Raw genomic sequence first — 16,483 nt, forward strand, 5'->3', positions numbered from 1 at the left:
GGGGATAAGATAGCAGCATAGTGGTTAAGGCATTGGACCCCTGAGCAAGGCCATTAACCCATAAGTTGTATAAATGAGATAAATGTAAGCTGCTCTGTAAAAGGGCGTCTGCCAAATATCATAAACATACTGACAGAGAATATCAACTAAAAAAGCAATGCTTTGCCAATTACTTGGCAAATAATTAGATGGGAAATTACTTTATTCTGTCATGATTGGCTTTATCATTATAACAATATAAAATGATTATAGAATTTCGTTTCAGTGTTTACATACTTTATTACTGTACTCATAGTGTTATAATGATCATAATAATAACAATCATAATAAAGCTGAGCAGAGTAGAGCAGTGCATAACAGAGAACAGAAAGCTTGTGGATGTGTGTGTGTGTGTGTGTGTGTGTGTGTGTGTGTGTGTGTGTGTGTGAGAGAAGCTCACCGGCATACTCCGGGTCTACATGGGGAGGGTAGAACCGGAAGTTGATAAAGAAGGGGATGGGCACTCCGTACTTGAACCACTCCACCACGTAGGGCTGCCCGTTGAGCGGGTGGGACACGTCACATCCCAGAACCACGGTGTCCCCAGCACGGGCAGTCACAAACTGGGGCTCCTCTCTGACTCCGTAGGCACCTGCAGATCAAAATACACAAGGTTATTTTGCAATGATTATTCCAAAATGTGTATTTCAGCAATGACAATCAAGGGTGGTACATCATATCAGTGGGTTTCAGACAAAAGACAAGCATTTTTTTATAACCGACCATGCAGTCAAGCAAAAGTCCTCCGGCACAATTTCAATAAATAATAGCTTGCTTCTAAGGAACTCTATGTTACTAATAAAAAAGATACCTTATATTACACAGCATTCAATTTCACATCAGTCATGTTTGAGTACACCAGGTATAGTGTACAATCTTTATATATACAGTACAAGCAAATATTTATGTTTTTAATCAAATTAAAACGCATATACTATCAGTAACATTCATTTTGTATCAACAATGTCACATCTGAACAGAGGTGATTGAGCTTTTGCTCTGGCTGCTTTAAAGCTGTGGAATTTTTTTCTCCTTTTGGATTTTTTTTTTAGTTATTTTCTTTTGTGTTTCTCGGCTGACACTTGTTTGTGAATGCTCTATTGTTTAAATTAGTACTTTTCATTGTAAAGCACTTTGATAAGGTCTCGCTATAAAAGGTGCTATACAAATAAACTTTTGATTGATTTATTGATTGTGTCTAATCACTGATTAATTCATATTCATATTCAAACAATACTATATTGTGTGTTTTGAGCTCTGGACTTGGACATGATAATAACGAGGAATATTCAATGCTCAGTTTGGTGAATTCTCCTTAATGGAACAGTAATAGTGTTAGTTCCTCTATATAAGTATTTGTATTTTAGTGATCTGACTGAACAAGCACTTCAATGTGTGACAACTGTCACTAAAAAACCTGTGAAAGAGAAGTGTTAATATAGTATAAATTATAAAAGCTAATCCCACACTGCAACACAAATACACAGGGACTCCTTCCAAAATAAAACTCTTCATACAATATCAAGAATTATACATTTCTTTTGTTAAATAGCAAAATATTCAAAATATATTTATTATTTGGATCTCTGCCACACCAAAAAGCTGTTACTATAGAGATATTTTTTTTTATTTATATGATTGCGGGATTTAAAAAATTGTCAGTGATGTTCATTCCTGAAAAAGCACCACTCACAGAGAAAAAAAGTATGAATTAGCTGGTTTCATGCAAGTCAACACCTGACACTACTGCAGTTTCATTAGCGAGTTCTTCGAATCCTGCAGAGATATGAATCAATGATACAGACATAGATAAATAAAGTCTCCTCTAACTGGAGTGTAGGCTGCTAAAAGCATACGCCTCACTCCTTGCAGAAATGTGGCTCACCTTGGCTAGAGGTCACTGTTAAATCAAATACTGACTGATATAATTACTACTGCATATTCGAAAGCTACAGAAGATCCATAGCGTTACCAAATAACCTCAGTGTGCAGGACTGCAATGGGTTAAAAACAGCACGTTTGATGTGTGGAAAAGAAACAAATTAAACGGTAAGCCTGTGTTGCCTTTTTTTTTAGAAATTTCATTTACATATTGAGCCACAGCACATTTCAAAGCTGTGAAGTCAAAAGATGAGGCTCACTGTTATGATTAGTTATTCTCAATTGCTCATGCTCTCTCCTTCTTTCTGACTATCTCTCTCTCTCTCTCTCTCTCTCTCTCTCTTGCTCCATCCATCCCTGGTAATGATGTGGTGATGAAAAGAGTCACGTTGCTAGAGCATCCCTGTGCATATACCCCAGACTCTCCTGCATCCAGTGCCTACTGCAGCACCACCTGCTGATTGGCTGGCAATGACATCACCAGTGAGCAAAACAAGCCATGGAAGGTATGACTTCACTGTACACACAGATGAGAGCAACAACCGGTTAACAAGTTCCTCTCGTTGCTCCTCCAGGACTGTTCTCGTTTACGATGAAAGACACAAGGGAGCCGAACCGCTCAATCGCAAAGAGTGAGAGGAAAGAAGATGAAAGAAAAAAAGAGATGTGTATGCACTAGAAAATCCTACAGATGTGGCTTAAACTCTCAGCATGACATAAAGATTATAAACCTTCATTTTTAATTTTCTATAATGAGCTTTCCCACAGGAAATGTTAGGTTTCAAATCAAACCTTATCATAATCAATTCACCTTTAAAAACTGGAATAGCGACCATCTACATACACTATATGGACGAATGTTTGCAGACACTTGAAGATTAGATTCGCATTTGCATTTTGAACATCTCATTCCACATTTGCTCTTATAATAACCTCCCCTCTTCTGGGAATATGTTTCACTAGATTTTGGGGATTTGTTCTTAAACAGCCACAACGGCATTGGTAAACTCAGGTACTGATGTAGGAATAGTAAGGAGGTCTGGAGTGCTGTTAGCTTTCCAGTTCATCCCAAAGGTGTTCAGTAGGGTTGAGGTCAGAGCTCTATAGGAGGCCACTCATGATCCTCCACTCGAGCTCATGTAAACCATATCTTAATGGAGCTGGCTTTATGCACAGGGCCATTTTCATGCTGGAACAGTTTTGGGTCTCCTAGTTCACATGAAGAGGAAATTTTATGCTTTGCACCCAAAAAATATTCAAGACAATTGTGTAATTCCAACTTTGTGGTAACAGTTTGGAAAGAACCACATTTGGCTACTTTGTCAAGTATTCATTGTGTCTGAAGTTTTTCATTGACACATACCTACAATGAAGAGAACATGCAGTGAATAGTCTACTATTGCAAGGCTAGATCAGCTAAGTTCAACAGAAAGAATAATAAAGCTACTTCAATTAGTGTTAATAAAATATTTTAAAAGAAGAGACTCATAAAAATGTATAATACCAATTAAAAGATGAACTCAAATAGTCTAATATTTTCAAAGAATTTAGTTTTCCGTCTTTTACATTTTAGATTTAAACCACTGAAGGTTGTATATATTATGGTATTAATTTGTGCCTGTATTTCTGGATTTGCACTTATTGGATTTTCCTCTGATGTCCTCGTTTGCATGTGATCTGACCCTTGCTCTGGATTTTATGTTGATCCGGGGAAAATCCCAAGTAAAGACCAGGAGCTTGGCTTGTTTTCAGTCCTGCACTACTGATGATAATGTATGCTGTCTAACCCCTGATTAAATCAAATCCTGGTAGTGTAAATCAAACATATTAAAGTATAACAGTAAAAACACCAAAGCACAGGCTACTCTCTGCTTACTCTCTGCATTTCCACTCCTAATGATTTCCCTGTAAATATGCATCCCCTTCCAAATGGTTTCCCTGGAAAAGGAAAATGCTACCTCTCCTCATTTCTATAAATAACCATAGATTAGTTTGTAGTAACAACCACAGAGTGAGATGTTAAGGGTTGATGGACCTTTAATTGCAATGGAGGATTTGCACCAGTGTGTAACTCATCTCCATCAGGCTGACAGCCTCCATGTAACCCGCTGCCACCTCTAATGCACATTTACAAAGGACATATTGGTCCTGACAGTCCGTCCAATTGTGTTGTTAAAGCATTTTCATTCAAATAATCACCCACTGCCTCAGTTGAGCTACTACTTGCACTGGATTTTGTCTTAAACAGCTTTTCATAGCTATTAAAATTGTTTTATTTGCATTTGGGCTCTCAGATTAATACAGTAATTTCTTTGAAATTGGGTGATTACCATTGATCTAGAAATGCTAAAAAATGACATTCTTTACCTTAAAATTCTTTCGAAGTACTTCTATTAAGGCAAACAACAGTTACAAAGAAAAGTGGGTCTTCTGAGAGCCTCTTGCCCTCATGCACATGCTGACATTAGGAGCAGATGGCTGAGGATGGATCAGCAATCTCTCAGACCACTGAGGCACAGCAGCAAACGATATGTATAGCAGTTTAACATACAGCACTGCTCCATAAGGGGTTTGGCTGAGAGCACATCCGGAGAGCATGCTGGATTATGTGTATATTTTCTGAAGCTGGCTCACAAGAAAGTCCACAAACATTTTGCTGAAGACAACCTGTCCAAGAGAAAGAATTGAAACCATGCTGTGTGGTCTGATGAGACTAAGATAAACTTGTTTATCTAAATAGTGTCCAGCATGTGTGGTGATGCCCTGATAAAGAGTACCAAGAAAACTGTGGTTTGCCTACAATCAAGCATGGTGGTGGTAGCACCATGTTCTGGGGCTGCATGAGTGCTGCTGGTACTGGAGAGCTGCAGTTAATTGAGGGAAACAAGGATTTCTAAATGTACTGTGACATTCTGAAGCAGAACATGATGCCCTTCATTCAGAGAAAGTGCTGACTGGCAGTTTTCCAACTGCCTTGCTGAGGAAGCTAAAGGTGATGATGTGGCCAAGTATGTCTCCAAACCTGAACCCTTGAGTGGGGCATCCTCAAACAGAAGGTGGAGAGGTTCCAAGAATCTAACATCCAGCAGCTTCATTATGTCATTATGGAGGAGTGGAAGAGGATCCCAGCAACAACCTGTGAGGTACTGTATGCACATATATATATATATATATAAACTGAACTTTTGCTATGTTTCCAGACTTGGCGCATCAGTAAATCTAATGTTTAGTTTTTTTATATCTGTCTAAAAAAAGATGTAAATAAATGTGTGTTGTGTTGAAGGTTTTAATTTCATATTTATTTATTTCATTTCATTTTTGTAATGGTCAAACAGAGACGTGCATTGCAATAATCACACATTAATAAAATTAACTTAAATATTAAATATTAATTTGCGTTAACCCATTATTTACACGTTTTTATATAAATATGTATTAGTGCCTTATTATCTTGTGAATAGTTGTAACTATAGCTGTTACAATGTAACTTATAACTTTCATTCGTCAGGACACAGGCGACGGTTTTCCAATTTACTGCAGTCTGAGCCCTCTGCATTCTCAGCTTTCTTTTCTCAGAAGAGGAACCCGATGTGGCCTTCTGTATTTTAAGCACGTCCAGCTCAAGATTTAATGTGTTGGGTATGATGCTGTACTTTTCTGCTCATTATGGTGGTTAAGAAAGTTTCTCTCTGCTATATGCTCTGTTTATGTTTTTTTTTGTTTGTTTTTTTACCATCCTGTGGTAGAGACAGTTGAGACAATCCGTGGAGATTAACGAGGTTTGAAATATTAAAACCAGCCTTTCTGGCACTCACAAAAATAACAGTCATAGTCATCACATGTCACTCTGATGTTTGAGGTAAACACTGAACTGAAGCTCTGTACATCTATATCTGCATGACTGGCTGATAATAATTGCATGAATGAGCACACAGGTTAATGTTCCAAATAAAGTGTACAGAAGGTTTACGTAAATATTTCTTGCCAAAAAAGCACAGATAGTAACAGAGCCTACTATATTAATCCTCTCTACTCAACACAGCAGCTAATCCGCTTCTTGTGATTTAGCTTTGTGTAATGTTTGGAATAAGTGAGAGCAATTGTTCAAGTAAATAATGTATGTATAAACTGTGACATGACAGAATGCAACATCAAAAAAAGACTTCCCCCTAATTTCAGATTTTTTTTGTAACCTTGAAGAAAATTATACAGTTGATTATGACATTCTGTGCAAAAGATTTAAGTCCTGAAACAAACATCTCGATACATCCAATTCAATCCACTTTTCCTATGAAACTGCAAAAATGAAGTATTTCAATATAATGCATGATGACATGAGCTCACTCCAGAGATTTCCAGTGGGGATTAAGACAGCTCTGTCAAAAGCCTGACTATGGTTTAAGGTCTTTCAACAATTTATGCATTGTTGGAGGATCCAACCAAACCTTGGTAGAGACAGCCAGATTTTCATTTAAATTCTCCTGGAGTAATCTTACATCATCGCAGATCATCAGACCATATTTAACAGCAGGGAAGCGCTGCCAAAAGCTTAATTTTTTTCTCCTATTACATATCATGTTAGGAATGCAACCCAATAATATAATACTGTTCACTGTTTACAATCAGTTTTAGTAGAGGTAAAAAAAAACAACTATTAATGTTGAACAGATTGTTGACCCAGTTTACACTAGAACATTTTTTACTTTTTATGTAATATATATCTGGAATTGACACTAACCCCACAACCATGCATATATATACTGTGCATATATTATATATATATATATATATATATATATATATATATATATATATATATATATATATATATGACAAATTGAATTGTGATTCAGGAGAAAATCTAGTTCCTGGTGTGTAATCTATTCGACACATATTCATATCATATGGCAGAGGCAATTCTCTTTCCAATATCCGGCAGCTGTTGTGCGCATGTATTTTCAAGGCTGCAGAGGTTAATCTACACACCAGATGGGAGACATATGATTAAGACGCAGCTTCCCAAACATCCATTAGGGGGTTGTCTGCTTCACACACCCCCTACCCACCACCATCACCTTTACCACCACTGCCACTTTTGCTGTGATTCTTTGTTTTAATGATGTTAGATGTCAGAGTCTGATTTAATACTCAGTCAGGCAGGGAAAGCAACCAAATTTGGGATTTTGCTAATGGGGTTTAAAAGCCACAGTGACTGTCGCTTTTTTAATTGCTAATGTGTAATCAAAGGCTTGATAAAGATGCTTAATCAGCAGGAAGTCTTTCTCTATATTAGCTTACTTAAATGCTAAAAGATGTAGGGCAATTGCCGTCGCACGATTGATACCGATAATTATTTTGTAAAAAACAATTTACAAGAAAACAAGAACGAAAAGAAGTATTAAAACGTACATACGCTGCACTTGATTGTGTTACAGGAGTGTTTCCACAGAATTTCAGAGGAAACCCCCCCCTGTTTTTGAGGTGCGTTATTAAGAAGAGAACACTATTTTTCTCACTGGGAAACTTTTTTAAACATGAATGCTTTAACTGTCTGTGATGGACTGATAGATGATCAGAATTCTTTCATTTATGCTGAACCTTTTAATTGGAGAATCATTTTCCTGCACAGATTCACTTCATTAACACATTGTTCTTATTGAATTCAATGCCAAGAGATGGCTGTGTGATTTATATAACATTGATTCAAAATAAATGAAACTGGTCCATTATATTTCCAATTATTACAAATATTATCCTGAATAAGACATTCTTATCGACAACGTTACCTTTTGCTTTAAAAGCAAGGCATGTGCCCTGAAATTATCAATGAAGAGTCTTATAGACGGAGTTGGCCTATTATTTGTTGGTGTGGACATGGTTGTCGATGAAATAAAAAGCTGTAGTGCTTTCACTTGGTGTGCCAATAGATTTGTGTTGGAACGGTCATTGGGTGGGAAAATAGAGCTCCACCACACCACTCAGATCAATACAACTTACCTCCTTTGCAACATCTGGTAACGGTAAAGGGGAAGGAAAAATCAATAGGTTTTCACATCATTATCATTTCAACAGCACTATTCAAGTGAATATACTTTAATGTCAAGAGGCCATTGCACTGTTACAAAATACCTTAGGAATGTAATCAATCAATCACCTACAGGAGATCCACCATGCAAAATGTCACTGTCAGTGAAATATCAGGCTTTCCAGGTTTAGAAAGCTCTGTCATCAGTAGCAAAGCATCTATAGTTGTTTTGAACTGGCAGATGGGGAAATGAAAAAGAAATCTGATTTGCTGAAGTTTGGTTTAAGACATTGAAAGTCATTTGAGTCACAATCCAGAACTTGGTATATTCCATAACTGGCAGCAAAATTATTCTGGACAATTAGCATTCATTCATATTGTGACAAATAGTTGCAAAATACAAGCAAGCAGACCAAGTAATGAGACCTTTTGTTTGTCTGCTGCAATGGTTTAAAAATACATAATAAATAATTTGTTAGGTTGTCATATATCAAAAAATTAAAATCACACTTCAGGCTGGTAACAATAACTCCACTCTACTTCAGACGCAATCTTGTAATCATCCTATAACAGCACCACACATCGCATTTTATTTGATGCTCAGTTCCTAACAAAAAGGAAACTGCAGATCTAACATTGGAAAACATACTCTAGTAAATGAGATTGTGAACACGGTTGGGATCTATGGCACACAACAGCCTCAAATCCTGTATCGTTAGTGAAACGCTGACCGTATCCAATCCTCTTAGTCAGCAACTTTTCCTGAGAAGAGCATCTCTTTTGCTCGTAATCCCTGGCTCTCCTGCAGCAATAACTTCTCAAACTTTCAGCAATACAACAGGCCAGACAGAATCTGATTAGAGCACAGCGCAGACAATCGAGGCCACACACTCAGGATGACTCACTGCTGAAAGAGATGCATACAACTAATCTGAAGGGAAAAAAAAGTTGCTTATTCTCCAGGGAAAACACGTCCCACTCATTAAACGATACAGATTGTCTACGCTCTGGTCTAAGGCTGTTAAGTTATAGTGATCTGGATTTTTCTTATCTGCCGTTATATATGCTCTATTTCAAAAGTAACTGTGTTGCTGTTCCACCCTGCAGCCCAACTGTAGCTTCAGATTCCTGTTCCTGACTGACAGAAAAAGGATCCAAGCTAAACATTTGCCTTTGAAGCCCAAAAGTCAATGTGTTTTACCTCTTGAGATGGTTTCCTGCTTACCACGGTTGTTAAAAGTGGTTGCTACCATAGCTTTCCTGAGAGCCAGTCTGGCCATTCTCCATAATCTCTCTGCCCTCTCTCCTCAGCAATTTGGTTCTACCTGCAGAACTGCTGATCCCTGATTATTTTTTCTGCATAAACTTTACTGACTGTTGCACATTAAATCCCAGGAGATCAACAGTTTCTAAAAATCTCAAACCACTTAGTAATTACAACCAGGTCAAAATCACTTCATTTTTTTCCCATTTTCATGAAAAGACTGATCATTAACTGAAGCTCTTGACCTGCATCTGCACTGCTGCCACATAACAAGCAGACATGCATTTGTCTTTGGACAGCAGGTCTTGAAACTATAGCTAATTATCCAACTAATGTTCTAAAATCCTATTATTCAAATAGAAATAAATAATTAACGTATCAGCAACAAAATTAATTGAAAAAAAAAATCTAAATTCCAAAATTTTTGAAAAAAACTAATTTATACTAAAACTACATTGTTTTATTTACTACAGTAAAAAATATATCTAATGCTAAGATTATGACAGAATGCATATCCTTATGCAGCTGTAAGGAGCAAAGCAGTGCTGCATGACACCAACACAATCTCAGAATCAACTAACCTTATACAAGCTGCAGCTCAATTTGCTGGTAATGCATCTCTCTATTTATATCTGACAGTTATTCCCTGCCCACTGCCTCTCTACCTTTTCACTGTATGCTAGACTTATTTCTGCTTTCTGCTTTATCTCTGGCATGGGGTGAAGCACGAAGGACGTGTTTTTACCTCGGCCTCTCGTTCTGGCTTTAAATGGATAAATGAGCATTTTGAATACCGTTGTCATTGTTTTGCCTTCAGGTCGATCCTGGCGCTCTGTGCTTTATAAGACTGTAAGACTATAAGAAGTGCAGACATTCCAACCGCATCACTTTATGCAAATTGGATTCAAGCATCAGGAAAAAAAAAATAATGTCCTCTTAGCGAATGTGATGTTCTTTTCCATGCAGCATAAATCAACTTAAGGCTCTTTTATTTGCACCGCAAAAGAATGTCACTCTGTGCCACAGCCTTGAGCCACCAAAACATATTTCACTGATTAAATAATATTTAAATTTTCATTGGAATTTTTTTATTCAAAATAATTTTATTAAAAAAAAAATTTCAATTGACTGAAGTAACATTGCATTGCAATCTCTCATGAATAATAATACATTGGCTTTTTTTAATAATATATGTTTATACAGTGGAACCCGGTTATGTCGATGTCCTAGGGGGTCGCCAAAAAGCATCGAGGTAACCGATGATCGAGATAAACGAAAATCAAAATGGCGGCAATATATTAACGTGCTTGAAATTTCTTTATGTACATGATGTGCGTTAATGAATGAGAATGTGCATGCACGTGTTTTTGAAGGTTTTTTTTACACAACAGCGTTGCCGTGATTTGTTTGATGAAGGCATGCTATAAAAATACATACAGTACATGTTTATCTGTCAGGAATCCACCTGCCACGCCCCCTTCGGCTCCCTTCAGCGTGTCAGGTGCTTTCTCGGCCGCTTTCTCTGAAGCTCTCGGCTTCAATCGCGCACATATGGTGCTCATTTATCATCATCACCAGCTCCTATTTAAACTTCCACACTCTCACTGTCCGTTATTGTTGGTATATGTTGGTTCACGGCGGTCGTTGTTATCGCTCATGCGTATCCCGGTACGTGTCTTCCCACCGGCAATCTATCAACAGCTGCGCTTTCTTCCCAAAGCCACGCCGCGCCCCTACTAACACTACCAACACTAGCACTAACTAACAGCAGAGATTCACCAGTATACAATACAACACCTGTAGTAGCTGTAAGGCTTGATTTTTCGAGAATTTGGCGGTTCCACTTCAAAAACGTCGACTTAATAGGGTTGTCGAGGTAACCGAGGGCGAGATAAGCGGATTCCACTGTAGTTAATGAAAAATATACCTATATATTAAACATTTTTGTTTCATTTTATAGTTTCAAATATATTTTAATGTTTTAAATCTTTAAAAGATTCAGTATCAAATTGCATCACTTCAGCTGATTCAAGTCACTTTGCAATTGTTAAAAAAAACTATTAATAATATTAATTAATATTATGATATTCATGATATTTTAAAAAAATCACATGGTGAAATAATTGAGTTGAAATACCAGGATGAACAGTGCAAAATAATGGAGAGTGTGTTATAGAAGTGAAGAAAAGAGTGCAGGCAGGGTGGAGTGGGTGGAGAAGAGTGCCAGGAGTGATTTGTGATAGAAGGGTATCTGCAAGAGTGAAAGGGAAAGTTTATAAGACTGTGGTAAAACCTGCGATGTTGTCTGGTTTACATTTATTGCATTTGGCAGATACCCTTATCCAGAGCGACTTACTTTATCTCATGTATACAACTGAGCAGCTATAGGGTTAAGGACCCTACTCATAAGCCCAGGAGTGGTAGCTTGGTGTACCAGGGATTTGAACTCATGACCTGATCCAAAGTCTACTGCCTTAACCACTAAGCTACCATCTCCCCTGAGAGACAGTGGCAGTGACGAAAACACAGGATACGGAGCTAAAGATCACAGAGTGAAAATGTTTGCATTGAGAGGATCACTAAGATGGACAGGATTAGAAAATAGTTCATTAGAGAGACTGCACAGAAAAGATGTTTTGGAGACAAGTTGAGAGAGGTGGGATTGAGATGGTTTGGTCATGTGCAGAGGAGGGACGTGAGGTATATTAGTAGAAGTAAGCTGAGAATGGAGACACAAGGAAGAAGGAAAAGATGAAGCCTAAAGATAAGGTTTATGGATGTGGTGAGGAAAGACATGCTGGTGGTTGGTTTAAAAGAGGCAGATGTAGAGGACAGAGTGGTGTGGAAACGCATGATTTGCAGTGGAGATCCCTACTATACTATATCTATCTATCTATCCATCCATCCATCCATCCATCCATCCATCCATCCATCCATCCATCTATCGCCATAATGAAAATCACAACTCAACATTATAAATGCTGATATATGTATTATTGTGCTTGACTAGTTATTAGCCTGATTGACAGGTAACTTGATTTGAATATTTTTTGACAAATAAAAAAAAATGAAGCCATATAAAAAAATGACAACTTTTAATCAATTTAGTTTTTAAAAAATGTGTTTGGCTGCAAACACAAATAAGATGCCTGCTGTAAACACTGTCACTGACTGGTCGTTTTCTAAATAGCTATACTGGAGGTTATGCTTTGTGTGCTGATGGACACAAATGCACCAAACTTAAAAGTGGCTGCCTTCACATCCATATCCACATCCACATCCTCCCACACAGCCCTTAATGGCAAAAGCTAAATCTCAGCCTTAATTACAGTTCCAAAGTCAAGAATGTTTTATGTTTCCACAGTATGTAATGTTCTTTCATACAAGAGGCCCCGCTCACTGCACTGACCCGCCTTGGGTCCAGACACGACACTGTAGGCAGCAGCGCAGGCATGAGCGATCTGAGAGAGAGGAGCAATGCAGTTATTACCGCACAGCTAATTTGGGTTCAGAGAGTGCATAGACATAGCTGCAGTAGGAGGACATGGCTCAGGGACGTCTGATCCATCAGCGCTAACCTTCAGGAAGTGACAACGCGTGTCCCGACTGCCACAAGAAAACTACAGCGAGATCCACTGCAGTGCACTTTGCACCCTGAGACATGGACGTGCCATGATCTAGTTTTCAACAGATACAGTGCAGACGAAGAGACAAGTTATGATGGATGCACTGATAGAAATGTGATTCGAATTGATTGCTGGGCCTTGAAGCCAAGAGAAAGCGATGGAGGGAGGGAATGAATGAAAGTTTCCTGGACAGGGGGGATGGAGTATCTCATGGCCAGGGCATGAATATTTAATGTGTGTGAAGGAGCAGGGTTGGAGGAAGCTGAGTGCGCTGCATCAATGAACAACTGAAAGATGAACCACAGGAGGAAGTGGGCCAGCCGAGAGGGCGGGGAAAGAGGAAGAGGAGGTCAGTATGCTGCCTACCACCATGCTGAGCTCATGAAGTTACCCTCTCTCTCTCTCACACATGCACATACACACATTTCCGCACTTCTCCTCAGAGTCTGCATTGCTGTGTAGCTGTGTGTGAATGAACACGGGCTTTGGTCACACAGTAGCACAAATCTGATTTATTTCTTTAATCCATTTTTAACATGAATCGGAATATGCATTTGCATCCATAATAATATTGTTGAGCACTGACTGGTTTACAAACAACACAGCAATGATTCTGCAACATATCTACATTTTTAACAAGCAGCAATGCAGCAGTGCAGCGGATCCACACTTTCATACTGCCTTTAGATAGCTACGTTATGTGACAACTGTTAAGGTTATGGTTTTAACAAATTAATCAGTTAATTTTGACTATTCCTATAATTATAATAAATAAAATTCACATTCAGAATTGTACCTCCAGATAAAAGTTTTAAATTTAACCCATCTTTTACACTGCTTACACTTGTGTTATGAAGTGAGGCCAGAAAATCAGTGGTCAACAAATGAAGTGTCTGTTTGGCACGTTAGCAAATAAAAAGACAGTAAGGAAAGAAAGACTGTAACTTCTCTGTTACATAAAGTTCGGGTTGCTTACTAAGAAAAATATTAATGTCAGAAAAAATAAAAAGATAATAGTAAAACATACAAGTTCATAGTTTTTTTTGCTGCTTCTGGCCGCAAAAAAGTCTTTCTGCTCAAACTGCCTAACAGAAGAGCTAGTTAGTGTGCCAAAACATTTAGCAAACATTAATCAACAAAGTTACATATTTCATTGATTAGCAACGTAAACACACGTCCAAATTATCCAGCTACCCCTGCAATTATGCATCTAACCCTATAATTTGGATTTGTGTTTAAGTAGCTAAACAAAGAAATATGGTAACTTTGCAGCTACAGTCTGTTTAGCTAGCTAGCCGGCGAGAAAAGCTAACATACTGTACAGTATCTGACTAACTTGAGCTTCCACATTTCATTACTGTCCAAATATACTAAACTTTAACTATAAACTAAACCAAAAAAGTGCTTTCAAACCTGTTTGGAAGTTCCAGCAAAACTTTTACTGGACAAATTTTTATTTTTTTATTCTTTCGCTCACACGTTCACTTTCAAGTTGCTTCATTATTTCTTTGTTTGTTTATATTATTAAAATTACAGCTACAGTGCGGTTTCATACATTATTTATACCAACATATTCAATTTATGTTGATCATGTTTCAAAAAAATGTAATTGAGAACTGGGCATTCTGAGCTAAATAATAAAAAACAATATATAATATTGTTATATAAATATAAAATATATAAATTTATTGCAGCATTCCCAGCATACTGTCACAGCTTAGCTTACCTATGCAAATGTTTTTATAGATTGTGTATAGAAAGCTTACCTTTTTCCTACAGAGCTACTCTAATATTGCCATACCTCAATCGCTCATTAATCCTTTTATGAGACATCTGGTTAAAATGCAACATTAATCACCTAAAAGTGTCTAAAACTTTCCAACCTCCTACTGAAACATTATTACATACAGCAAGATGAAGCAAGAATTTCTATAAACTCCCAACAAACTCTCCATGACCCATTGCTTATTTCTCAACCACATTTTGTGCAACAGAGTCTTTATTACCCTTTAAACTTGAATGAAGGAGCAAAATAGTTTTATGACAAAAGGCTTCAGGCTCTTTGTTAATAACTTTCCATTACACTGACAGGTATTTTAATAATTTACAAACTCAATAATACACACCTTCACCTAAACCATCGCCACATGACTTCTGGGCCTCCTTCCACCCAGGTTTACTTCAGACCTGTGAGAAACACTCCTACTCTTTAAGGTTTGGAGCTTTAAGGTCTGTAGTGCACTTAGAGAAATAAATCATTTAAGCAATTCAAAGCAAACTCATTTCTGCTTTGTTGTGTTTATTCTTCTGCACTCCATAATCGAGACTGGCACAAAAAAAATTCCAGTTTGCATGCTGTTTTTTCTTCTTCACATCAACCATCTGAGACTAGCTAGCTTCTTCGTTTTATTAAGTTTAAACTGAAACTCATTTGGTTATGCAGGCAGGATAGACTTCACGACAGCTTTGCAGTACACTGGTCAGTGTTTCCACATAACCATGCATCTGACTATGCTAATTTATAAACAGACAGTAGAATATCTACTAATTTGACAGATTATACATCAAAAGTAAGTATGTTTTGTGAAATTCAGCAGTGAGTAGAGTTTTTTGCCAAGCTGAAGCCGCAGAAGCGTTTCTTCTCTATTTTACTTTTAAAAAGTACTCCTAGCCTACTGAGGCTACTCCTTCCCCAGGCCCCTGTGTGTAAAAAACGAATGCTGCAGGCATGTAATCTCTGTACCAGGCACCAAGTTACTACATTATCCAGCACAGAAATTTCTTCAGCATAGTTCATTACTAAAACCTAGAATAGAAAAGGAAACAAGGCTATTTATAAAAATTCCCTCCAACTTTATTAATCCGGCCATTTCATTGGATGCAAGAACATTAAATGCAAGTTTGGGCAACTGGCAAACAACGCTACCTGGGCAAAATGAGAGCGAGAAACGAGAAACTGAAGATCAAAAAACTGAGAAACAAATATGGCTTGGTAATTAAGAATGAGATGAATGCAATACTAGGGGGTATATATAAAGACATAATCAAACACAGAGGTAGAAAAAAAGCTGAGAATAGGAAAACACTTGAACAATGACTAAACAAATTACTGACCCAAAAAGACTGGAATGTAAAAGTCCTTTAGCACTTCGTTGCAATGTAAACTCCGGCTCGCCACGCTCTACAGGGGGATATTTCTTGATGTTTGGCAACGTTACCAAAAATGACAGCTGCAATTCATCTTAGTGCCAGAATGATTGGCACCTATTACTTTAAGTACATAAATAGGGATGATGATTTCTGCCAAACCACACATTGCATTATTCCCAAACCATCGTTCTCTCTCAAAGTGGCTAAATGGTGTTATATATAAAGTTTCAATACAGATTTCCCAAATCACTACCTGCCTTTAATATAAGTAAATGTGCACACAAGCCCATAACAGTGGTTAAGGACTGAAGGACTACGACAAATGCTCCAACGCAGAAGACGACCTATGGGATAGGTTCTTGTACGCCAAACAAGTGTGAATTCCAAATTAACCTTTAGATAAAAGAATGAAAAAAGAAGCGATGAAGATTTTCAGAGCTCTTTCAAGCTAGTTCTAGCCAGTTTCCCTCAGCATTCCTCTTTTGCTCCAGCTGGGCA

The 16,483-nt window shown here is 37.6% G+C and overlaps 1 protein-coding gene across 1 annotated transcript in view; it reads right to left on the reverse strand.

Moving 5' to 3' along the window:
- The window catches only part of igsf9bb (immunoglobulin superfamily, member 9Bb), a 101,991-nt gene that overhangs the window by 79,620 nt on the left and 5,888 nt on the right, over positions 1 to 16,483 (reverse strand). The window contains 1 exon segment of the mRNA XM_046868082.1: positions 440 to 631. Coding sequence (XP_046724038.1) covers positions 440 to 631 — 192 coding nt within the window.

The sequence above is a fragment of the Silurus meridionalis genome, chromosome 15 (assembly GCF_014805685.1).
Source record: "Silurus meridionalis isolate SWU-2019-XX chromosome 15, ASM1480568v1, whole genome shotgun sequence".
Lineage (NCBI taxonomy): Eukaryota > Metazoa > Chordata > Actinopteri > Siluriformes > Siluridae > Silurus > Silurus meridionalis.